At 40.9% G+C, this 27,148-nt stretch overlaps 2 protein-coding genes across 5 annotated transcripts in view; one reads left to right on the top strand and one right to left on the bottom strand.

The window, feature by feature from the left end:
* On the bottom strand, window positions 1-25,667 carry tp73 (tumor protein p73). Of its 2 annotated transcripts, XM_069526110.1 has the most exons (14): window positions 25,513-25,667; window positions 20,372-20,467; window positions 19,717-19,867; window positions 14,814-15,062; window positions 6,720-6,906; window positions 6,441-6,556; window positions 5,947-6,056; window positions 5,434-5,576; window positions 5,226-5,314; window positions 4,830-4,957; window positions 4,220-4,374; window positions 3,892-4,024; window positions 2,349-2,442; window positions 1-2,036 (listed from the first exon to the last, which is right to left on the bottom strand). In XM_069526110.1, exons 1-14 carry the CDS (start codon window positions 25,542-25,544, stop codon window positions 1,635-1,637), a joined length of 2,085 nt encoding a protein of 694 aa, XP_069382211.1. In that variant the 5' UTR covers window positions 25,545-25,667; the 3' UTR covers window positions 1-1,634. The 2 variants fall into 2 exon arrangements, with proteins under 2 accessions (XP_069382211.1, XP_019944921.1); XM_020089362.2 differs by lacking the exons at window positions 19,717-19,867; window positions 20,372-20,467; window positions 25,513-25,667 and adding an exon at window positions 15,909-16,197.
* Window positions 23,495-27,148, top strand: part of wrap73 (WD repeat containing, antisense to TP73) — a 12,373-nt gene continuing 8,719 nt past the window's right edge. Inside the window, exons 1-4 of one of the 3 annotated variants that reach the window (XM_020089364.2) lie at window positions 23,495-23,748; window positions 24,217-24,309; window positions 24,463-24,615; window positions 25,680-25,796. In XM_020089364.2, coding sequence (XP_019944923.1) covers window positions 24,241-24,309; window positions 24,463-24,615; window positions 25,680-25,796 — 339 coding nt within the window. In that variant the 5' untranslated portion in view covers window positions 23,495-23,748; window positions 24,217-24,240. The remainder of the gene's footprint in view (window positions 23,749-24,216; window positions 24,310-24,462; window positions 24,616-25,679; window positions 25,797-27,148) is intronic. The other 2 variants (XM_020089363.2, XM_069526112.1) reach the window with 2 other exon arrangements.

The raw sequence follows: 27,148 nt of genomic DNA on the forward strand, positions 1-27,148 counted from the left end.
GACGGCAAATATTTTAATATCCACGATTTTAAGAAAAGAAAAACACTGAACTTTACAACCTCAGAAACTAACAGACATTGATGAACAGCAATAGTTACAAACATTTCAATAATAATCTTTATATATATATAAAAAAACGTAGCAGAAATATCAAAACAAAGCACTATTTCTATTTACATTATGATAATGCATAATACTGATCATAAGCACAAATAATCCTAAACCATTTTACCTTTAAAGCATTAAAGTGCTCTGTCTTTGACCAGTTGATGTTAGCCAGTGGAAGTGTGTATGTATGAGGCCCATGGAAAAATAACTGCATATCAGGTAGAGATTATTGTCATGGTACAAAGTCAGGTACTTACTACAAACAAATTTGACACCATACTAAAATTGCACCATGATCAATCATGTTAATGGAAATCTAGGATTCAAACTGGAATGTTGTTTATTATTAAATATCCACAATCAAGTGCTATGAAGAAACACACTGAGTACACAGCTAGTATGAGGACCCTGCCCTGCAAGGTTTTATTCAAAATACACCAAAATGTAGAAACATGCTGCTGTCTTGTCTAGTGTCTTAAACAGGGATGCTATTCTCAATGTCTTTTTTACAACTCTGATTAAATCCCTGCTATTAAGATATAATACTGTTTTTGATATTTTGACCTCTCAGCTGTTTTGTAGTGTGTTTCCATACTAGTATAAATACAACACTTCCCACAGTAAAAAAGTAATGGATTCAATGTTCTACTTTTGATTTTACTTGTTGACTTGGATGGGAGTTTCCTTGAATACACTCTATTCATACCAAATCCCATTTAATAAATGTTAAACTTGAAATGACGAGGGCATACTGAACTAGAAGTCATCCAGTTATCTTTTCCATTAGAAATAATATACACTACTAGGTGTTCCCATAACTGATTTACCAATCACCTCTGTTCATTTGGTTCAAACAGGAAACAATTTTGATTCTAAATACCCATTTTCAACCACATCTAGTCTAAAACATTTACAAGTTACAGTATATACATTTGCACAAGTCAAGTGAAACTGAAAGAGCAATAAATAAGGCAGCTGAGAACTAGTTTTATTTTTAAAGAAAAAGGAACAAATTGAAACTAGAACACGAATGTGAATTTACGAAATGTCTATTATGCGATTCTGTATCAATGCTACAGTTGATGTTCACCGTGTCAGTGGATGCTACTATTTTTTAAAATCTATTATTGCACTGTGAGACCAAACAACATCCCGCCTCCCAGAATATTTGATATTCCTCCCTTGTAACCTCTGATCATCAAAGTCACAAAACGTACAGTTCAAAAAATGTGTGCTTTCATTGGCATTGCCTTGACAGTTGTATTGTCGCAATGGTGAATGCCGAGAGAACTTGAGACGTCTTTTGTGGTATCTCATGTTCAAAGTCCTGGGTGGAGCAAGTGTTCATGCACAAAATAAGGACAGCACAGGAAAGTGCATTAATACACTGAAAAAAATTCTCTGCAAAATCACTGACAGCAACACCTAACTGCACATTTAAAGACCCAATCCACATTTCTTTACTCTGTTATTAGGCTGATTGTGACAATAACGCTGTCAAAACAGTCCCAAGATTCTTTTCAGCCTCAGTGAACATCACTTTCCATGAACTCCTCCTTGATGGAGTGTTTGTTGCGTGACATTCTGCAGTCGGGCATGTCGAAACCAAAGTCAGCCCACTCATCACCAGTCGCAGCCATACCTGAGGTCCCAACGACACCTGACCTGTTAGGGATAGTGATGGTGTGGCGGACGCGAAAGTGCACGGCCTCCATGACGCGCTGGCGTTGCAGTTCCCCACCAGCAGCACCGATGGCAGCCATCGCAGAGGCAGCCATGTTGCCACTGGAGCGAAGAAGCTGCTGGCCATGGTAGTCATGGTGATGATTAGAGGCGGGCAGCTGGATGGGAGCACCCTGTTTCATGTCCTGCAGACCTCTCCAGATGGCGAGGCGGGACTGCTCCGGTATCTTCAGCGCACCTAAGTCCTGGCAGAGGCACAAACAGACATTGGAGAAGTGTGAGAATGAAGTAGAATACTAAGCAAAGAAGACAGATAATGATAAGAGTGCCGGTGCATCCTTGTGTATTTGCGGTTAGACACTATCTGTGGTCAAATATTCCACAGGACACATTCAACACAATTAAGTGGGTTTCCAAAATGTTCATGTTCACTATTGGTTCCTCTTTCCTTCGCTGTTATTATTTTTCTTCTTTTCTATGAAGCTGTACACACGACATTTGATATTATAATGATTGTTGTCACTGTGAGGTAGTAAGTGAACAAACAGAGCAGTTACCTCCATGGAGAGAGTCTGAAGATGGTAGATAGACTGGAGGCCTTGGGAGGTGAAGTACTCGATGAAGTTTTGACAGCCCAGACTGGTCAGAAAACTGCATGGGGAGAAAAGCAGGGCTGCTTAGACTGTCATCAGACCACAGCTACAAAGCTTAAAATAGGACTGAAATATAAAAATCTATTTGACACTGATGAAAAGTGCAGTTGTGCTTTAGTACAACACAGAATATCCTACGTGTATTGTCAGGGGCAATAAGAATGAAGAGAAAAGCCTTTCAGTTTTGTTGTATCACATCATCATCTCACTGTCATCTCTGATATTAGTTTATTTTAAAACCATAAACATGCATTTATATTAATGATTCATAAGGCCGTTATTGCTTTGGTGTAGAACCTTTATTATAAATACATGAAGTGTTAAAGTTTGGGTGACATACAATGTAATCGAAAAAGACGCTATACTGTACAATTCAAAATAAACATGATGATCTAGAAAATGAAAAGCTGGACAAAGTCTGCTGCATCCAAAAAAAAAGTTGAATTTGTGTCAGTCAAACAACTGCATTGACACATTCTCTTAGAAAAATAAGAAAGTAAACAGTTTTAAATTAAACAGAACGTAAACAATGAGAGTTTCTTTTGAAGAAAATCCACTGTAGTGCATTGCAAAGATATATGTAGGCTGTATACATAGTGACAGTGCAAATGTTTGTAGATGCATGTGTATGACGCACAGTTTGGGCTTTATAACAAACCCCAACATCTCATTTAGACCCTAAGCTTATGCAACTAGTTGCAGCGAATTGACGTAAGAACACTTGCTTGTGGACAGTTGATAAAGACCCAGACAAACAGTTGTATCTTACACCGGTAACAGGACACGGCACACTTCTAATTTTTTTTACTTATCTTTTACTCAAAACATTTATTAACCTGTTGCTATAACACAACCTTTCCAATTAAAGTTCTATTTAGGCTGTTTTATCAATAGTTTATTGATCAATTCCTCTTTGGACTTGGCACCAGCCATAGGTGTTGGCAGATTTTTGATGTAATTGTGAGTTTTTGCAAAGCAGCCATGATCAAATCAAACTGTCTGTATAACACAGATCCATCTTAACACATTTCACTGCAAAAAGGCCCCCCCCTCCCAAAAAAAGAAACAAAAAGTTTGGCCAAAAAGAACGTTTATAAGATGACATGATGACATGGTTGTATAAAAATCTGACTAAAATATCACACATTCAAGTGCTGCCATCTTGCGCTTTTTTTACCCTTAAATGAGAGAAATCATCGTTTTTGGAAAAATTTGATGTGTTCTCTTTAGTTTGTCCCATCCACTAACATGGAGTGGGCAGGGTTTATGAGCTATGCTGCAGCCAGCCATCAGAGGGCGATTAAAAATGGCTTGGCTTCACGTTTGGGAGCCACCATGTCGTTCACCTTTATATACAGTCTATGATTTTAAACCAACAAGAGCATGTGATTGTCTGCTGGCCTTTTACACGAGAAGAGAGTAGAGGTGTCATTGGAGGGTGAGGTACCTGACGAGGCTGGGGTCAGGGTTATACGGAGGGGGTGGGCTGCAGTGGGAAGCAGACATTAGAGGCTGACTGCTGTGGCCACCGTTCATATCACCGTTGGCCTGCATGTGGTGGCTGTTGAGCATGTTTGAACCTGAGAGAGAGGAAGGGGCAGTCATTACATAATCAGCAGCAGAATAGCACAAAGACCTGCACTATAATGTACTGCATACTACAATCACATACAATTATCTTTATTAATATTTTCTGATCTGAAACCTTGACCAAGAAATTGATTCGAAACATGTAATGTGATTTGATTTGAATCACAAACGCAGTATAAACTCACCCATATGAGCTATGGAGGTGGGGGCAGAGGGGTGTTGCTGGGGCTGCTGCCCCACCAGCTGGTTGACTGAGGGCGGTTTGCTCAGGCCTCCATGGGCATGAAGCTTGTTCATGTTGGACAGTGGAGAGTAAGCGGTGGGGGATGATATATGACTCCTAGAGAAACGAGGACATTAAGGCAGAGTTCAGTGGGATACGAGTGTCCATGTTCGTTAAATTGAATAGTACGATCTATTCAGCTTCTTGTGAAGGTTAGTTCATTCTTCTCTGAGTTTGCAACTTCAAGTTTATCTGGAAAATGAATCCTATTGAAGTGTGTCTGGGTGTGGATATATTTGTGTGTACGGCAAATTGAGAGCAATTTAATATGTTTTGTGTATTTGCATTTTACAAACAGGAAGAGTTTAATACTGGCAGCATGTTTATGTTTCTCTTTAGCCCTGTTCATACCTGAGAGACCCAATCTGAAATGTGTCCTCAATGCATCACGCCTGTGATTCGATCAGAGTGGATGTTAATACCGGTTCTGAACAGGGTCCGTGTGTATGTTTGAGTGTTTTAGGGCATTTAATCACCAGGCATCTGTCTGCTTGTGCATTTGTGTGACTCACGGTCTCTGCAGCAGTTGCTGCTGTGTTTGTTGTCTATAAGAGTCCACCAGAGGCTGTGGCACCAACTCCACCAGCTCCAGACTGTCTTTAATCTTCATCAGCAGCTCAAAGTTCTCTCTGCCACGAACCTGCGGTCAAGACAACATCAAACACAATCAACAGCCGTGTGAGCACACCTTTAGAACAATGGTTTGTTTGTTGTCAGGATTTCAAACAATGGTATTTGACTTTTCGTTGAGTCAGTGTAATTATTTCAACATACTGCTACATGATTGAATTAGTTGAGTTTAGGGGTTAAAACCTCACACACATTAAATATAAATCAATTGTAATTTATGACATTATACTGGTCAATTTAAATAATTAATAAAATGTTAACGTTTGTAAATGACTTACAGGAATGTAGTAAATCTCTTCTTCTCCGTGTCGTCTCTTCCTCATGTTAATATTTGGACTCGGGATATTTGGCGGACTCTGTTTAAAGTCTGCAGACAACAGAATCATACTTAAACAGGTTTCTCGAACACAGTTCACAATCTCATTCTTTTAGACACTCAACAACAAAACATGACGTGAACTGACAAGTCTCAGAATTTCTACTCACTGCGCTTACTGGCACTGCCATTTTTGGCTATATTCTCATTCAGGGCCTGTTGTTCCCTGAAGTGATCCTCATCAGCTTTGCGGTCTCTGCCAGGACACGCACATATCCGACCTTCGAACGACCTCCTGCCCAAGACTTGACCACTTGAGTTAAAAGAAACATTTTCTTGTTACTGTAAGATGAAACACTGATAAAATAAATGCTCGCTAGCTTCTCCTAAATTCCAAACATGTCTCTACGACTCAGTTTTACCTTATACTTGAATCAAGCACTGGAAAACACTTGTTGTGTCTCTGCACTTGCCATTCTATTGTGAGTGTGTGTGTGTATTTGTGTGGTTCAGGTATTTAAAATGTTGTGGGGACCTAAATCTGTTGACAATGGTCACAATATGAGAACTTGTCTTTCTCATATGGATAAAAAGCAGGTCCCCATGAGATTTAGATTAGGTGTATACATTACGTGTAAAGGTTAGGGTTAGCCATGTGTTTGACCTATGCATTGCTGACTTACTCCCTGGTCTCCAAGGTGATGATGATGAGGATGGGTCTCCTGTTCATGCCACCCACACAGCTGCTGTTGCACATGAAGTTATACAGGATGGTGGTAAACTCAGTCCCCACCTGCAGCAAACAACGATCAATGTTTAGGGTTATAATGTGTTTTATGTATCGAAACAATTCTCATTACGCTCCATCTGCAGACAAGCAAACCTCCCATTTTCTCTGTAAGTGTGCCCAATGCACCACCAGGGGGCAGTGCTGTACTGCACTTTGATGCGAGGCAAGACAATTGATGCTTTTCTTTAACTTCCCTCAATGGTTTCGCACTATTGTGATCACTTGATCAACTTCATCCTTACATACAGATGTTATTAAGTATTTAACTGGAACGGACTATTCATTTGTAATTAACTTGACTGCTCATTGGTTTGATCATGGAAATCAACAGGAAATCACTTCATCACTACAATGCACTGTGTGTCTTTATGATACCGAGCCACCAACCTGAGGAGCCTCATAGGGCACGAAGACGCTCTGTCGGCCAGTGACAGGATCATCCACATACTGACAGAGGTTACTCCCCTCCACCCGGATCAAGTGACTGGCTGGGGCTGCTTGACCTTTGGGAAGAAGGATGGAAGAAAGGTCAGGATGCGGTTGGCTGATCTAACTCAGGCTTGTTTTCCTATTATGTTACTGCACAAAATGTTTCTGTTTAAAAAGAAGTGACACCAAAGTTGTGAATCATGAGTAACATGTCTTATCTTGTACTGTGTGATTTACCGTCATTGAAATCTCGCCCCAGTTCATGATTGGGGCAGCGCTTGACCACCTCTGTGACATGCTCTGCCTTCTTGTAAATGGGCATTGCTCTGAGGATGCTGCCATGTGGAGGAGAGGAGGACAGTTTGATCTGGATCGGACAGGTCTTGGCAATCTGACAGTAGAGTTTCTTCAGCAGGGGCGAGTACTGGATGGGAGAAGAACAGACACAGGGCCAGAGAGACTCAAGTCAGTGATCTGTGACTGTGACTGTGTATATAAAGGAAAAAAATGAAAATGAAAGAGCCATCTGTCTAAAACATTCTCAGAACATGAGCACAAGTGAACCAAGACTTTGTCCAACAAAATGCCAAACAGTTGCAAACAATCTGCATAGCCAGATTTCTTTCTCTTTTCAGTTTACACTTTAGTCATTTCCAGAGTGAAGAATCAGATCTTTTAGTGATCAGTTCACGCTTTTATGTTTTTGGAAATAACCTACAAAAAATTAAACTTATGACAATAAAGATGAACAAATTTAAAACTGTTCCCTCAAGACATCGATATGAATAATACAAAAAAAAAAGATAGGAAGGTTAATGTCAAAGGATTTACCACCATAGACATCAGGGTGAAATAATGTTGTAAGAGATGCCGCTGTTTCAAAATGAAAAAAAAAGTGATTTGAGTCATTACATTATCTATTAGTACAGCAGAGAAAAAAGGGATTCAAGTGGACAAATTAAAAGCTGGGTGATAATCTAATGATACAATTGCAGTGCCCAAGTAGGACACTGTAATTATGGTATAATGTTATGACTGGAGAACGCATGGTGTCAGGAAAGGGAGAGTAAGGAAAGGGAACCATAAAACAGTCATCAGTAAATTTGAGTCTGTATTATAAAAGTAAATACTGTGTTATTAGAATGAATAAATTATTATTATCCAGCAGAGTGGGTTTGTGGGTAGTAATGTGAGATGCTGCAGATGGTAAAGGAACGGCATAACTTCAAAAGGACAGACTCGAAAAATGGTTGTCTGTGTGTGTGTGTAGGAGTGAGTGCGTGTGTGTGCGCCTGTCAATACCAAAGGGGGAAAAAAGTGAAAGAAACGTTGAATGTATTTTACTGCATTCAATCAATTCAGTTCAATGAGATTCTCTGTGTTTGCTAAGTTTTCAATGACTCCTTGTTTATGAGCATTTACACATGCATGTGTGTACTTGTATGCATGTGTGCAAATGCCTGTTCAGACGCATCGCAAAGACACCGGAACAAAGGATGGAAGAGCCTTAACAAGCCCCGACACAATCACAAAATCTCAAAAATCTTCCCCACGGAAATTGGGACCTTCCAGAAAAAAAAGAGACGACAGTTGTCCTGTGTGGACTTGCAACAGTGAGCATGAATACAAATGCAGCAGTGCATCACATGGAAGAAATAGATTATATGTAGCTCAATGTCTGCTACATCACATCGGAATATAAAAAGCTGAAACTGATGGTCTGCATCTCCTCCCAGAACCCTCAAATATAATTTTTGGAAGTTTTTATCTGGTAACTTAAGTTTAATCATGTGGTAAATGGTTAATATTTTACAAACTTCAATGGAGTGTGTTTGTAGGAACTTCAAATTTATAAAGTCTTCAATGGATCTGAGGGACAATTCAAAAATAACTAACTAAGGTCATTTCCATTTAGGCCTTTTAACAAAAAGGCTGTATTACAAATTGGCATTTTGGGTCTAATATAACATGCAGTATAAAGAGTTCTGCTGCATTATGGGTTGTGTAGTATCCATTTGAGCTACACCTCTAAAAAATATCACCTTTTCATTTGGACTCTTGAATTTATGCACCTTACCACACTCCTCACGATATCCAGGGATTAAGAGAATCTGTTGCATGGACATCAACTAAATTCTTTAGATTCACGTATTATAACTTTTATAAATGTGTACTTATCAGTCCAACTCTGGTTTGACTCCCTCCAGACAGCATCTGGCCTGATGACGACTGGCATAGAGTCATCCCTATGCTAGCAACTGCTTGGATTCCTTGTTGTGACACCGTTACTAAGCCATACACACATCCCAGACTCACACACACACACACACACACACACACACACACACACACACACACACACACACACACACACACACACACACACACATACACACACACACACACACACACACACCCTTAGCCATGCGCAATCCCTTGAGGGCAATGGAAATACCTGTGCACAACATTACCTTTTCCCACCCAACTTTCCCTGACAAGTCTGAACAGCCCATCCATACCATGAATAAATAATATTTCTGAGATACAACAGCCAGACAGACTTCTTATTTACATAAGAAGTGAAGGGACTGGGGACTTTTCCTGTTGCAACAATCACTCACATCTAAAAAAAATGCATCCATTGATTTATCTTCCAGCACGAGCACAGCGGACTATTGACTCATTTTGTGATTAAAAATAAGATTATGGTCAAATTAGCAGGCAGTGTCACAGAAAGTTTGATATTTGGTCATGGTGGTGGTTTCATGGCTTTACGTTTGTAGAAAAATGCAGGCGCCACTCTGATCGTGTACAAGCAACAACTATCTGATTTACCCCACATCATTAATGTCATTAATGTAATGTTTGCTGGTAGCTGTCTCGCGATGTCCAATGTCTGAGTCTGTGAAGACAACGACAGAGATCCATGCAGTTACATTATGATGCAAAAACAGCTCTTTCTTATCCCAACAAGCATGACAACTCAGAGTGCTTTGTTTTAGTGCAGATCTGGATCAGGGGGCGGATCCAAGAACATTTTCTCACTTCCTTTAACATTGTGAGATAGGGTGTTTTTCAACATGTGACTTGATTTCCCAGAGAGTAATTTATGGATGTTGATGAAAAAACTGTGTGTGTTTAGAGGACTGATATTCATGAGGGTGCAATTTGGTGCAGATCTATGGAGCCACATAAAAATCTAAATGTGTTTGGCCTTGGCAGAGGTCTGTAAACTCTACTCAGTACTAGTACTTCTAGTTTTATTCTTTATTTTCTCTTCATGGTTTTTATTGTACAGCACTTTGTTTAATTTAGCAAATCCATGTCTTTCTCAAGTCCTGATGGCCGAGTACTAAAGTGACCATTAGTTCTTGAGACAACGTGGAGACAGTAGGTCAGTGGTTCGATGATATGGGTTCTTAAAATCTAAGAGTGCATGAAAAAGTCATAAATTACTTTTCCTGCAGATGCCAGGGGAGACGTCTCAACTCGTCCAGCACATCAACTAGTGTGTGCATGCACTGACGGTGAATAGGCACGCACACACATGCATTACAGATTAATCTGTGAGGTCAGCTTCTAGTCTCATCGACAGACGCGAAGCAATAATAAACTACACTATCAGATGTGTATCTTCCTGTTCAGACAAGAGATGCATAATATTCAGACAAGTGATGAATAAGCTGAGCTTCCTTTCAGGACACAGGGAGGGATGAAAGGATGGAGAGGAAGGACAAAGAGCGACTGAAGATGAGAACAAAGAACTAATGACTGAAGATTATTTGGTTTGAAGTGGAAAAATTGTTAATACAAGAAAATACAAGAAAATAAAATTAACAATTGAGGAAGAAAACTATTTGGTTACATGGGGATCAGATTATTAGAAAGAAACATTTGTAACTGTTCAAAAAAAGGAAAGATGTCAATTACAGAAGGTTCAACCAGATGTTATTAAATCTGTTGATTTTAGTTGACACTGTCAATTGACAAAAAAAGTCCACATTGCGTTTTACATTTAAGTTTTGCCAAACCTCATCCACGCTGATATGTTCATGTCCTTTCCCAAAATGTTCATGCTGGATTTCACATCATTGGGGAGCTTGTTCTGATTTACAACTAAAATTGCAAAACAATTTTAAAAAAAGAAGATATGTGGATATATCAGAAGCTCATGTAACGTTTTATCAAATGTGCCTAAACATTCAGCTAATCATCCAAAAATGGTGTAAAGTGACCATGACACGTTTTGATTTACAGTCAAATCATCCATACCTCCATCCAGTCATCCATCCTTCCATCCATCCATCACTCTATCCATCCATCCCTGCCTCTACACTGTGAACCAGCAGAGGCAGGTCCTGACAGGCTGCTGGAGACAGGGTGATGATTGCCAGACCGTCATCCATATACACAAGCAACAACTTGCCCGCTGCAAATTCACTTAACTGTCCAAATATCGAATACATTTATGCGCACGCAGACACACACACACACGCTGTAATTGCTGTTTGTCTCTAAGAGACTTTGGGAAAAAGGTGTAATGACCTTAACAGACTGACTTTTTTTTAAATAGGTTTTTCCTGATATAGCTGAAAATGTTCCTCTCTTTTTTCACCCTTGTAAAGCATTATTGTTAAAATCTTTTTTTTTTAGCCCATTAGCATATTCAAAAATAATGATTTTAACCTATTCAACCAACTGACAGATTACACAATGTAAGCAGTAATAGTGAGCTGAATGGCTTCATATTGACAGCTAAACTGTCCAGCACTGGGGAAGTAGGGATTGTAAAAGTTCTGTATTTATGACAGCATGGCATATACACAGTGTTACACAGAGTGTTAAGGGACACACAGCAGAATAGAGCAGTGTTAAACATATTCATTTCCAGGATTGATGACGTGCTGCAGTCCAGATTTCCACTGTGGTTATACTGGATAATGTTTACAGGGATGATATTATTTAAGATTGTCAATCCTAGAGCCTCTATTTTCTTTAATACATCTTCCAGGTGACTATAAAAAGCACCTCTCATTTACAAACACACAAAAGGGCATGTACTTGACTGGCATCTGAGTATGTGTGAAAGACACCATCTTTGTCCACTGCCTTTTCCCAGATCCAGTGGTCGACAGGACAGGAAGGCTTGTGGTGATGTAGCCGTGGATGATGCATGGGGAAAGGACGCATTGTGTGGGGCGTGTAGGGACCTGTGTCCTAACGGAGAGAAGCTAATAGCTGGGAAAAGCAGCTTCTGACAAGTCGCCGCGCGGTGCATGTTGGAGCCTGTGTAACCCCCCCCCATCATCCCCCACACATACTGTATGCACACACACTCCCACACACACACACACACACACACACACATTCACATAAACTGAAGTCTGAGTGCATGGAAAGAAGTCTTATTATTTGACAAGCCAGAGGTGTTACATCTCATTTCCAGCCGCAGTGACGCTTGCCTGCATCCACGCCAAGGAATCATCTTCAAGGGGCGAGATAGCGGCAGAGTTTCAGAGCTATTATCACTAATGCACGGTGTCTTGACGAGACAGGAGGGGGACTGAAGGATTACCAGGCGAGCTTAACATGGGCTTGGATGGATTTACAGCATGTGGAAACATTATGATAGTTAAGAAAGAGCATTGTGACTTCTCTTCTCTTCTCTTCTCCTCTCTTCTCTTCTCGTCTTTCCCTTGGTAACCAGCTGTGTACAACCACCAACTTAACCTTTCTTGTAATCTCCCAATGCCACCCACTCTTACTGGGAGGATGGGAACCAGGTACCTGATTACAGTCAATATGCTTCTATGGTGTTGGACATTCCCCACTGCCTGAGGCCTTAAAAATCTGCAAGAAACTCAGACTCTTAAACTTTATTCAAACAAGGTGACTTAGTCTGGTCCAGCTATAGTCATCCTTTTCATGTTCAAACCATGGTTTTCTGAATTCTGCACAAACACACAGAGCCACACGTGGATGCACGTTACACACACACACACACACACACACACACACACACACACACACACACACACACACACACACACACACACACACACACACACACACACACACACACACAAATCCTCATGCAACCCTGCTGTTATTTTGGGGGGAATCCCCTTCCATTCCAAGGGGCTTGACCATAATCTCTTTTCTTTTCAAAACACTTGAGAGACTTGACTTGTCCTTGATCTGATCCTTTAAACATATTTTCCCACTGAGCTCAAATGTAGCCTGGCACATGTTTATGTACACTTGTTTTTTTTTATATCTGTAAAAAAAGGAAATACTATTGCTACTGCATCCTGTCATTTTTATTCAGAAGAAAACATTTTCCTGCTTGCATTTTAAGCAAAACATCAGCAGCATCATAGTATTCCACAGGATTAAACACTATCATGCTGCATCATTTCACACATGAAATGCTTTGTTGTAACTCTATAATAATCTTTAAGTACATCTTCTTATACAATCATATAATCAGGCGTGAAAGATGAAAAACAAAGCATTACAGTAAATGCCATAAAAGCTATGAGCAATCCCCCTTTTTTCTCTCTCACTCTAATCCCTTCTGTTTAACTGCAGCAGACGCATCTGAATAATCACAGGCTTCCACACATTCTGCTGCCTCATCATCTGTATCGTAAGTCGTGTGCCAGTCACAAAACTCTTTTGTTTCTGCCGGTAACACACATACACACACTCACACACACACACACACAAAAGCAATGACTTGAGCTGTTTAGGCAGGTAGAATCAACACTTTCTTTTTGGTGAAAGAATTTTGAAAAAAATAAAATAAAATTGGGATCATTTTCAAGCTATTATCCATGCAACCAAAGAGGATAAGAAGAGTTTATTTCGTTTGTTGCAAAAGGCAAGATGGGGCCGCAGAATGGTAAAGTCAGTAGACACATTAAATGATCTGTTGGCATTTGTCCCTCAGTTAAAGGTAAAAAAATATTAAGAGATTGTCAGGAATTAAGGATTATTGCTGATTTGATACAATTTCTGGGATGAAACAGGTTTAAATTTAAATGACACAAATTTTTCTTGAATTCTATGAAAGCAGTTTGGCCATGAGAGAGACCTGCGTAAGAGAATGGATGTGAGAGAGAAGAGATGACAGACGTATTAAGAAAGGACTGAGAGAAACGTTGGGCGCCAGAGGTGACAGCCAAGAGTGCCTGTTAAGATCGGAGGAAGAAAGAGACGGAGAAGAAAAGCAGCAGGTCAAAGACCACCACTCTAAGGTCCAGGGGGGGATCTTCTTACATCACTGAGGGCTGAGTAAAACAGCCCGCACCATGCATGGTTACTCCCAGCAAACATAGCCACGGAGGAAAACCTCACTCTATCACACCGAGACACTCACAGGCCTGAAGGCTCGCAGACACACACACACCCACACACTGAGTGAAGGAAGAGCAGTTTGTCTCTCATTACTCTTGTTTCAGGGAGGTCAACTGTGTGACAGTCGGAGGTGACACCTTTCTAGCAGGAGACCTCTCATTGGGTCATAACGAATTACGCAGCTCCCATTTCACCTGTCTCTCAGCACCATCACATTCACACGGCAGTTGTGTGTGTTGTATTCATCAGGTTTGGTTTAAGTCTTAGTTCAAGTACCTCTGAGTTGTGTTTGACTGCGGCCGCTGGTATTTTTTTGTAACCATTCTGTATGTTCTATTAAATATACAATATATGAAAAAGTGTTATATTGTCCCAGTCGTAAAACTAATTAAAAAAAATGTTCATCTTTGTTAGTTAGAATAATGTCCCAAAAGTTCAAAACAAATAGTAAATATCAGTAACATCTACTTTGAATCAACAGGCAACAACAACGGTGTCAAGAATGGATTAAGACTTTATTTTCCATTATTACTGTAACAGCCTTTCTGAATATTTGTAATATTACTGTATTATTATTTCAGCAATAGTGATGGAACAATTCCTAAACTTATATTAATATTATGATTTGTGAATAAACATTGTTTCCTTTTAATAGATTGACTGAATTGCCTTAAAAGACACAAAGGTGAAGTCTCGGCCACATACCAAACTTTACCTGTCGCACTAGATTTGATTACAAGAGGTGAGTGGAGGACATGAGGAATTATTGAATGATGCACAACTTTCTCTTGCACGTGACATGCCAGTACATGTGCTAGCTTGAGTGACTGTGTGTGCATGTCAAAGAGTTGTGTCTGTTTTGGGATGTTTACGTGTGTGCAATACAGTTACTAAAGAACAAGGCAGTGGAAACACTAATACACAGACACACACGCACTTTGCACATCGAATAAGAAAGTCTGTTGTACTCACAGTCCATGTGGCAGACTTGGCGGTGCTGGACTGCTGGAAGGACACCTGGAAGGTGTGTGGTCCAGGGTAGTCGGTGTTGGAGGGGATGGCAGGGGCAGGCGACAGGCCCTCGAAGGTGGAGTTGGGCTGGGAGTAGGGAGAGGGGGTGGGCACGGTCGACGAGGAGGCGTTCTCGGAGCTGTAGGGGCTGGCGGAGGTCGCACGGCTCCCCAGGCTGTCCATGCTGCTGCTCAGCAAGTTGTACTGGGACTGGGGAGAAAGGAAGAGGGAAGAGAATGAGGGAGGCGAAGGAGGGAGGAGAGAGACAGAGGGAGGACACAGGTAGAGGTGCTTGAGAGTCAGGGGCTTGGAAGCTTGCAGGGAGGTCGGATTACAATGGGAAGAGAGAGTTGTGGGTGTGTGATGCTACATGAGTGTGAGCACACATGTAACTGTCTAGGTAGATGTCCATAATCTTCACTGAGCATTTTGTATGAAGGTGACAGGTGAAAAAATCATCACAAGCTCAGGACAACAAACCTGAATGATTGCGTGTGTGTGTGTGTGTGTGTGTGTGTGTGTGTGTGTGTGTGTGTGTGTGTGTGTGTGGCGGTTGCAGTGACGTCCTCACAGGAGCCTCCTTGGGGCTGTGTGAGGCAAGTTGTTAAACACAAGCGTAATCTGTGCTCTGCCTAATTGCCTGCCTTTCCCCTATTGTCCTCTGCGTTGTGTTTGAGAGGAGAGGGAAGATTTGTTGCCCTGTGTGCAGCGACACTCTTATTAATGCACTGTGTGAGGCCCGTAAATAAATAAGTGACTGTATCATAGAAGGAAAACTACTTTGTGACCCCCTTATTTCTTTTACCACATGGAAATTTGTCAATTCTTTGTCACATTACTTGAGCAAAAAAAAGGCAATATTTTGTATCATTTCTAACTCAGCTTACAACTCAACCCAACTTACAAATAATGACAACAATTAAATAATATAGATCATTAAATTAAATATGCCAGATGCCTCGGCCATATGAGTGTCACACAACTGACAGAGACTTCACTCTGAATTACACATACATACACAACTACCCTATGAGCAGAAAAGCACAAAATCTTTACCTTCTTTTTCACGTAGTACATCCTTTACTGCTTTGGTCTCATTTGTCAACTCTTCGGTCAGAAACGTCCAGACACAGTAAACCAAAGAGAATGCAGGAGCAACACAAGAGTTCAAGAGAAGTGTGCATCAGTGGACACACTGTCACACACTTACTCACTCACTCACACAGACACATGTACAGCCAGGACAGGGGGAAAAAGGTGAGGACTGGCGTGGAGAGAGAGAAACGATAGACTGAGACAAGAGGAGAGAGGGAAAGAAGGATGGGAACCCAAAAAATGGTTCGACGTTCTAATTATGGCATGCCCGGACATAGACGGCAATGCCGGGGCGCATGTACACACATGCTCCAAAACACCTTGTGAAGGCCTGCACTAAGTAAACACTGTCTCGTTTTGAGATAGAGAGAGAGAGAGAGAGAGAGAGGGAGAGAGAGAGAGAGAGAGAGAGAGCGGCAAGAAGGAAAACACATGAAAGAATAGTTCAAGGGTCAGACCCAGCACCCAGTATTGTATATCAATACAGCATTAAATCCACAGTCTAACTTTTAAAAACAGGGACTCCTGAACACTAATGGACACACAAAAATATATCATTGATCCAGAATGATCTGAGTAAATGGTTTATTAAATGTTTTTTTAATTTTACTTCACATTTGGTTAGAATCTAAAACCCAACCAACCCCAGACAATATTTACAATTACTTAATAAGTCAATTTTGACGATATTCACATGCATGAGCAGAACATGCCCATACCAATTAAAAACACCAATGATATTTAATTTAAATGCTGGAAATTTTCTTTATTTAACTATACCTATTCTCTGGAAGTTATAAAACCCTAACCTGAATTCATATCCTCATTTCACCTGCACATCCTGCCCCAAAGCACCATAGCATTAAGTTTACACAAGGATATGTAAACTTAATGCTACGGTTCATGAGATGAAAGCAAAGGGACAGGTCAATGTCCTCGACTTGACGCAAACAGTGTAGGTTAAATGCGGACGTATGCATCTGTGGGTGTTTAGAGTCCAAAAACTTCTAATGTATGATAGTTCTATGCTTTACTTTCTGGTGTTACAGCTAAATCAATCATATAACATGCAGCGCTGAAAAGATCATTACAGTCATTTTATTATAAAAAATGCTTCATTTGCTGCTTTCTTTGAAATGATGGTTGGGATTAAATAGCAGTTTAAAGACGTCACATAGAAGACTAAGTATTTCTTGTACTATCTGCTCACACTTTGATGACAAAACAATCAATACAATAGTGATTGGCGGATTAATCAAAAATAAAGGCAGCTTATGTCTTAAATGTCTAATATGTGGTGGTGAAAGTTGGGATAACTACAGCATTTGCTACATAAATACCACTATGAAAAGTATGAGAGAGTTGCTGATGTTATTTTTCTGATTAGTGTATAAATAACTGATTCTGTAGTGCTTTTGAATAAGAGCTATAGTAAAATGGACTTTATGGGTAAATCGTAAGTCCAGGTGTGTGTGTTGAACAGAAAACACTTGACACTTGGGGCATGCACACTGTCACACAGACGCATGCACTCACAGGTGCGCTTGGACTTAATGTCTAAACTTGATCTGCAACAAGTTGAAACAGGGCTAAAAACCTCCGCTGCAGCCGTATGTGTGTGTGTTTGTGTGAGCGCTTAAGCTTCCCATCCCAACAGAATCCGATGTCCCCTATGGGCAGCCATCCTGGTAGCTGCCACTCAAAGCCGAGCTTTAAAGGCTAAGGACATTTAGAAGCGTAGATAAGGCAGCCACAACAACCCTCACTTGTCAAGATGAGTGAAACATTATAGGCTGAGGAGAAAGAGAGTATCAACATGCTAATGACCTCTGTTTACAGCCACTTATTAAACTGAAGCCTATGGTTGAATGAAAACAGCACAGATACATTAAACCACCCAGACTCACGTGTTACTCACTGTTGAAAATAAAGACCCAACCTGACCAAAATGAAATGTTAGGCCTAATGAATGACATGGCATCATGAGAAAGCTGGTGCATGTCTAAACCTCGCCAGCTATGTTAAATAAAAGTGGGGATAAGAGGAGGTAAAACGTAGAGAGATGTGGAGGAAGGTTGCCCCCTGTTGGGAATACTTGGAAAAGTGCAGCAACAGGATGCATCATTAAGTGGTCCACAACCTGAAGAACGTTATATTCTTTAAAGTCATGTGAATTGTTATAGATTACAATAACATTATCAAAGTTAATTTATTATTACTTCATAATTAATGTGAGAGGAAAATGAAGTTAAAGCAGAATGAACCATAACTGGATCAATATTTGTCAGGGGCCTGTTTTAACGTCCATGTTTTCAAACAAATGCAACTTGTCAATGTACCAGCGAAGTGTGATCATAGCTGATGATATATCACATTGTTTTACTCATACACACACAAATGCAAGTTAGCCACTTCTTATGCACACAAGAAAAATAGAACGCAATCCAGAGTTTCAAATATCAACTCACTTTCAACACCATGATGAGAACAGAAAATACATTCACTCATGTCATGTTTGACTTCCACTGACAAACAGTGATCATGAGCCCAAGCCAAGCCCATCAACATTACAACCAAAGTCTACACTCCGGTTACACAGGTTACATTAACCATCTTCACTATCAGACCACAACATTTAAAAAGCAATCCTGAACGTGCCACAACACAAACCCTTCGCTCTTGTCCACTTACCACACCATACAGCATCTTAAGGCTCCTAACAGGTGAGAGGGGGTGTATCTATGGCGTCTCCGACCCAGCTCTCATAGGACTCGCACTGTGCTGTGGTCAAACGTGGCTGTAAGAGTCGAGCTCTCCACGGCCAGCTGCCCTCACTGTGGAGCGGGACATGATGGAGGATACAGGACACATCCAGCCTCCCTTCTCCTCCACTTGTTACCCCTGTCTGACTGGGCCTTCTACACCGGCCTTGCAACTAACAACAAATCCCCACTCCCCCCCTGTCTTTTTCTGTCATGACTATTCATTAACCAGGTCAGGCAGGCCCAGGCTTGCCCACTCAAAGATTAGATCCTACCAATATTACAAATCAGTAGGGGAAGGAAACATAGGTGTGTTTGGGAGGGGCCTCGCGATTTCCTTTTTGACAACCAGAGATGTATGGAGGTTCTGGAGTTAATAGTGTATATCAGTGTGGTCCTGCAAAAACTTTGTATCTGATTTTAGGCTCAGAAAATGATTTTGGTGTTGAATTTATGAAAAATAATTTGTGGTCAAGAAGAACACTAGGCTCTTTGTCCTCATTCATATAAAGAGTTGTCTGTGGATATAAATTACAATATAGCGACAAAAATGAGCAGGTGCGTGCACCTGCAAAAATGTGTGCATGTTTGTTAATGCACACCCACAACATAAACACCCACACAGATGGATCTACATTGGAGCAGCATGAAGTCCAAGCCTGCAGTTTAATTAGCCCTTCCCCAACTCAAACACACACACTACCCCCTCAGTCCCTACAGGCCGCTCAGCAGGGAGACAGATGGAGGGAAAAGGCTGCAGAGGAGAGGGAATCTACAGGGGAGGGAATCTCCTTCACACTGGAGGGAAAAAAGTGGAAGGTTGCACCAAAATGGGAAAGAAGGAGGGATCCTTGGGTGTGTGTGTGTGTGTGTGTGTGTGTGTGTGTGTGTGTGTGTGTGTGTGTGAGTGGAGTGGGGGGGTGGGGTGGGGTGGGGGTGGGAGGTGGGGGTGTGTGTGTGCAAAGCTTGACCACAAACTGAACTGCAATGGGAGCTCACGTTCTTACCATCACATTGTCGTTCATGTCCCTCATATGGTAGATGTCCATGGAGACTTCGGCAGCGCTGCAGTGGCTCCCCGGGGTGCTGGTGGAGGGCACTGGCCGCTCACCTGGCTGGCTGCCTGGTGGGAGCTCAAAGTAGGTGCTGTCTGGCTCCCTTTGAACACACAAACACCGTGGATACTAGATGGTCAAAAGGATGTTTCCAAAAATCATTGTAGCAGAAAGGGGGGGCTCTGTGTCTGATATGTAAATAAAACATGAGTTCTGGGACTGTTTGGTTTTTCAGGCTGGCAAAGAGAAATAAAAAGTATTTATATACCACAAGATTTTTACCCCAACATTAACATCCCTAAATCCTGCTGTGATGTTTGATAAGAGATTATTCACACTGTGATTTTGATTATGTTTGCACCACAGAAACACTGGTCTACCTAACATTCTATTACTGGAGTTTAAGTACTGAATGAATTCATCATCTGGACTAGTGTTGAGTTTGGAATAATCCGTCTGCTTATAAAATAATCTCTCAAGTGATGACAGAATCATGTGTCTGACACATCTTACATTTTGATTAAAGAAACCATTATGTCATCTGGAAAATATGTTAATCACTGCATGGAAAGTAAAAGGGTGATCAGCAGATGTTGTTAATACTCACAGGGAACTCCACAGGTGCTCAAAGGTGCCTCCCTCTTCAGTGACAGTGGACTGGGACATCTTAAAGGATGGGTAGTCTGGTGAGGGACAGATCACTCTGCAGAGCACACACACACACAAGTTTTTTTATTTAGCTGGTGAGACAAATAATTTCCATAAAACGAACTCATCAGTGTTTTCATCAGTGCTCAAAAGGAAGAAGCATCTCACACACACACACACACACACACACACACACACACACACACACACATCCAGGTGTGATCACACCAATGTAGTCCCAATAAGGTGGTACACGGTGTCAGGGGGCCTGGGCGTGCCCGGACCTGCCTACCTCGTCACCGTCTCAATCCGAGGGGAAGCTCCCTCCCTCCCCTCCGCAAAGTCTCGACATCACCCCCTCCTCCGCCTCTTGTCTCAAAATAACACAGCACCTTCAGCGCAACTCAAGCAAAAGCAGCCGCCTTACAGATTTATTGCAACTCCATCTACTGCCAGAAAACTTTGACCATGGTCGTGCACAGTTTAGAAACACGCGTCTAAGAAGGACATCCGGGCCTTGCACAACTGTCAGTGAAATAGAGAATGAAAGGCCGCAGGCCTACCGCGTTAAAATGATAAGATCACGTCCTCGATATGTCTCCAGTTTGATGTGCTGATCAAGAGGTAACACAAACCCCTGTCGGATACTCTGGGCTGAACTTGTGGGTAACACAGTTTGTTCTATTCACAGTTGCGCACCGCAGCAGCGTCGCATCTCCTTAGTAACCTCAGTGAAGGAGTGAGACAGTTTGTGCCTATTTTTAAAGACGCATCATCCCTAATTCAAACCACTTCCTTTATATGGTTTTCTGCGAATTATCTGCGTTGTTACTCTTGTGAACCCGCGAGTTTAAATGATCCCTACTGTAATCTTATCTCTTACCGTTTCACTTTGGTCTGCATCGATTGAAGATGTGCAGCTTTGTAAACATCTGAAGTGGTGTCGTGACTGTTGAACAAAGGCTGTTAGGTTCATCTCAGTAAGTTTTCAGCCATGATCCATTAGACGTGACGATCAAATAAATAGTTGTGACACACATGGATACAGGGGCCTGCAGTACACCGTTCAAGCCACGTGGTTCCCGCTGCTCCCCTGCTGCCTGCCGCTGCACAAATCAGCACCTGATTCCCAACTCGTCCCGTGGCGCCGCATCGCCAGACCCCAGAGCAGCTCCAGTGTCAACGCAGGGGATCTGACCTCAGCAGCTTAACTGAGATTTTCACCTGCACCACAGGACTGTCCTCTCAAACCCAGACCATACATAACAACAAGACTTCGTATCTATATCTACAATACATCTATATATACAGGATGGAAAGAAAATCATCATATCAGAGATAGACAGACAGACAGACAGATAGAATGAAATATAGAACGAAAGATAGATAGATGGATAGGTAGATAGAAAGACAGACAGACAGAATATATTTCACAGTCTATTTCAGTTTCAACCATAACTTGCATGGCGTCACAGTCAATGATAAAAACATATATTGAAACACTATAATTTAAATTCAAATTGAAGTATTTATTTTCTCAACACCTCCTCTTTAGGTTCCTCTGATCACTTGTCTCTACTTTGTGTCTCCACTCCCAGGTTACGGCACCCATGACAACACACACACATACACACACACTCAAACGCACATTGCCTCCCGAGGGCCAGTTTATGAAAGAGAATATAGAGTCCCGAGCGAGTTTAAATTAATTTAAATATTGTTTTAGATTCGATCTTCCTCAGCCCCAAGTGATATATTCAATAAGAGGTCTGTCGTTATTGTTATCATTGGATGTGGCTCGTTCACCCTACACACAGCATCGAAATGTATTTAAATAAAACAAATAACGGAAAAGAGAAACAATTATAAGATAATAGGAATTACTCAGCGTTTTATGAATGTAAATTAATATATGTTATGCTATTGATAACTGTCTACATGTTAACATAAAAAATAACAAGCTCGAATAAAATGGAAATAAGACATTTCCTATAAAACGTTTATGTAGGGGACATTTAAGGGACGGTTTCGAAGGCCTAGATTATTATTTAGACATTTAATTTAATTTATAATAACCTACTGTTTTTTTATACCATTAAGAATAGGCCAACATAGAAACGATCATTAACAAATACCCCTAACACGATCTGCTGCAAAATCAAATCAATAAAACAGCCAGAGAGATTTTAAAATAAAATACAGTTTCAAATGATAGGAGTCTTAAATAGACTTGGCAATTTCTAAAATGTAGCTTGTTTAGAATAATCTTTTAGATCAGTCTATTTCGTAAAAACAAATGCTGACAAACTAGGCCTGCTGCACAACTTAAAAAACGTATATCATCAGATAATAAATCACCACCGCCAGTCATTAAGGAATAAATCAACGTACCTGAAGGTTATTATGACTCCAATCCAAATGCACAGGAATTATGTTGCGCCGAGCACCTGCCTGTTTATCATGGAGCGTGCCAAGAGAGTGACCCTCCATAAAAATAAAAAAACAAACAACAAAAAACAGCAACAAATAAAGTAAAAAAAAAGAAAGAATCGACCGTGTTCAGAGTGTGATAACAGTGGTTGGAGGCGATTGACTTTTCGGAGAAGCAGGATGAAGTGCGAGGAAAGCGCAGCAGCAGCGGAGGGAAGCTGTGAGCTGTGCGGAGGAGGAGGAGGTGAAGCGGGGAGGCGGCAGCGCGGTTTGGACTCACATTAGCGGGAAACACTGAGATGGTGGGGGGTAAGACAAATGATACAAATTCTCTTTAGCCTACACCGACATCAAGTTTCTATGAATAAAACACAACCCTCTCACTACAGGCTGTAGGGCAATGAAAGAAGAACAGATGATAAAGTTAGGATTGTGAAAAAAAGGATGAATAATCAGAAAATGGCAGCATTTCAACTGATCAGCCTGAAAATAGAAGAAAACTACTTTTCTATTTGGGTTTATATTGATAAATAAATTAATTGCACAAGCAGGCGTATGCACGCGCAGAAAAAGAGGCGAAAATATGATAATGAACAACATTTCCCAGAAGGCATAGCGCAGCGGAAAGACGCTGATTGGACAGCGCCGGTGTGTCGTCATCTCCTCAAACAAACAAACAAACTAGCAACAGTTGGAGGGAGGACCAGAGGGAAACCGAGCTGGAGACATGTGGAGAAAACTACTTTCATAGAGTCAAACTGGGCTGTTTGCGTCCGTCCACTGGTCGACGCAGTTAAGATAGAGCTGAGGCCGGAGGTGAGACATACCACTGTTTGTGAGCAAGACCGTGACGGTTAGCTAGCGTAACCGAGACGATGCTAGCAGCGCATTAGCGTCCAGTGACAGGTAACAGCTAACATCAACGTTAGCGTATTATCTATCAGTCTGTCTGCTGGGTTAAAGTTCTCTATATAGCGGGGGAATAAAATGTCAAAACAAGTCCCGATTAAGACTCGTTTCATTTGTCACGTTTGAACTGTTTATTTTAATTGTGTTAGCTAAGTTAACATAACTTGTTAGCGACTGGTAGCTCTCGCTGCTGAGCTTGTTTTAAAATGGGTTAAATCCAGTGTTACTCCGTTCATCACTTTCCATTCATTATAACTACTCCTGCTGTTGAGGAGAACTGTAGGATGTGCTGCTCACTGTGTGAAGAGGGTTTATTGAATGGGCTTATGGCGCCACCACGTGTCAATACTCGTGCACTGCTGACTTCTCAGTTTGAACTGCTCATCTCTCATCATGTTTGAAGAAATTCGCTAAAGCTTTTATTTAAAAATCCATATTACATTTTATTTATTTAAATGTTCCCAGTTTAGGAACAGCTGTGATCACAAGATGAATTTCTCAGAGGTCTTCAAGCAATCCAACCAACTTTGTAAAGTTTCCCCAGATGGGAAATATTTGGTGAGTGGTTGTTGTTGTTTAAGACATACTATTTTGTTAGTTTTGTAGTGTGTATATTCAACTCTCATCTAAGGTATTTAACATATTTATATATGAATAAAACAGAATTGGAGGTGTTATTTTTTCTGACGTGTGTTTGGTTGAACTCCTCAGGCTACCTGTGTGCAGTACAGACTGGTGGTGCGAGATGTGAGCACCCTGCAGATCCTGCAGCTCTACACCTGCCTGGACCAGATATCCCACATGGACTGGTCTTCTGACTCTCTCTTTATTCTCTGCGCTATGTACAAGAGAGGACTGGTACAGGTATGTTAGAAGGGGACTGTAATGTGAGTAACTCAACTCACAACTGAAAGATTGCAGTCTTCATCAGATTGAGTATGGCTGTAGATTGAATACTTTGTTGGACAATCTATCTAAGCTCCAGCAGCTTGTGTTAGTCACACACTATCAATGTTTGTGTTATTTGATCAAAATAATAATTGAGAGATTAATCAACAACAAAAATTATTTGCCATACCCTTAAAACACTATATTTATAATACAGCATTGCCCAAGCAAAATATTTCTGCTTTCTAGTCTGTTCAAAATATGACAACATGAACAGGTTATGTGGTTTTAAAACAAAAGATAAATAAAAATAATCGAACTTAGCTTGTACATACAAGTTGGTAAAAAGAATAAATCGACCGTATTACATTGATTAACTTCCAAGTACAGACTAGGAAATGTTTTCTTTTAGAGTTTTGTCTGATGGACACAAAACCTTGCTGAAACAAGCAAAGATAACATTAACACCAAATTCATTGCACTGCACTACTAGGGGGTCTCTAATCATCACATCCTCTTTTGACAATATGTAGGAATCAGTTAAAATGCTAAAATATCTCTTCCTCAAAAAATGTTTGTCTTTTCAGTTGAATTTGTTTTAATTTAATATAATTTAGCCACTTCAAACATGCCCTGTTGCACAGTTAGTTAAACTCACATTTTGTGCTGTTCTGTAAATGTACATGTAATTTGCTTAAACAGTAATCATTCATTTTCACATTTTGTTCAATGTATACATTGTAGAACCATGTCCTCTTACTCCAGGCCCCTGTCACAGTTCACAACAACCAATCTCTGTTAATAAATCATTCTCATTTTCAGAAAATAGGGATGCAACTTTTGGAATGAAAAAACGTTTTTAAAGTATCTTACCTTTGAAGGGGTATCCAGCGCCAGTCTTTCATGGTTTGTGATGGTCAAGTGTTTCTCACTGATTAAAATCAGTTTTAGGGAGGTACAGGATGTGTGCGAGGGATGTAATAAGTGGTGGCTGATCACGGTTCTGTCACTCTCCCTCTCCTCTCTGTCTTCCTCTTCAGGTATGGTCACTCGAACAGCCGGACTGGCACTGTAAGATTGATGAGGGCTCAATAGGTTTAGTCTCCTCGCGCTGGAGTCCAGACGGACGTCACATTCTCAACACCACTGAGTTCCATGTAAGTGTGAAGTTGCTGTGTGCATGCGTGCATGCATCCATGCACACGGAAGTGTGTTTATGCATATGCTTGTCTGGTTTCAACTGTTGCTGGCCTACAAGTGAGGGGGACCTGAAAATAGCCAGACACCAGAGCCTTTCTTAACTGCCACTACACCCCCCACCTGCTGCATGTATTCAGCCTGATTTCATAGCTCCCCTCCTGTTAGTGTCCTGTCATACATGGGTCTCAAGTACCTCTGGACATGGGTGCATGTTGTATGTTGCCTTCCAATGTAGGTTTGGTATGTTCTTGAACAGCAAGTCTGTTAAATGATGTTCCAACCCAAATGTTGGAATGTTTCTACTTCTCTATCTGAGTCAATACAGTGATATCAAACCCCAGGTTGTACTTTGGGAGCAACTAAATGGTGAAAAAGAATCTAATTTCTGAGTTGTTTTTCACACAAGGGAATAGAACTGTGTATGTCGCAATATAACAGCAGTTTGATCAATGTAAGGGCCAAATTAAAGTCAAGAGAATTTGAGGGTTTACAAAAGTCATCAAAACAAAGCACTGCTCAATAATGATGCATTTAGTTCCATTCTATTCCTCCCGATTTCTTATTTATATTCACTCTACAGACTGAGGCGATGTAGCTGCTACTGTCGGGCCATGTGGTGTATGATGGGGCAGCGTGGGCGGCAAAGTCTGTAATGCAGAACCTGACTCCAGGAATCATTTGACAGGTGTTGTGGTCTAGAGGGGGGAGCAGGGAGTGCAAGTGTCTGTGGCATGTCTGCTTTGTGTCTGTCTGCATCTTCCCAAAAAAAAAAAAAACAGAAAAGAATGGTGTTGAAAAAGATGGATGCTCCTTTCCCCCAGAAATATGGCATCTGCTTACAACATTATTGCTAAGGGCTTAAAATGAGGTGTGGTCCAACGTATTGTTGACACATTTCCATCTTGAAGCAGTGGAAAGCAATTGCATGACTGACAAACAAAAACCTGATCTGATGCTTGTGTTCTTTTACTTCGGGCACTAGCAGATGCATTTCCTTTGTCGTGTTCTCTCTTACTACCTGGCAAATCTGCCATTTTAATAGCATAAACAACAAAAAATGAAGTTCACCTGGTGTTTACGAGAATGGGAAATGGCACTCTGAGTGGTTTTTATTTACATTGCACCTGAAATGATTAGTTGATTACCAAAAAACCAACAAATATGCTGATTAATAATGTATATTTTCTTAAAAAATGCAACATTTATTAGTTCCCACTTCTCAGTTGTGAGCCGTTAGTTATTGTGTTCATTTTTTAAATGTAAGGTGTAGTTTTGGAGTCTTGCATGGACAAATCAAACAGTCTGATGA

Source organism: Paralichthys olivaceus, chromosome 6, assembly GCF_024713975.1.
Source record: "Paralichthys olivaceus isolate ysfri-2021 chromosome 6, ASM2471397v2, whole genome shotgun sequence".
Lineage (NCBI taxonomy): Eukaryota > Metazoa > Chordata > Actinopteri > Pleuronectiformes > Paralichthyidae > Paralichthys > Paralichthys olivaceus.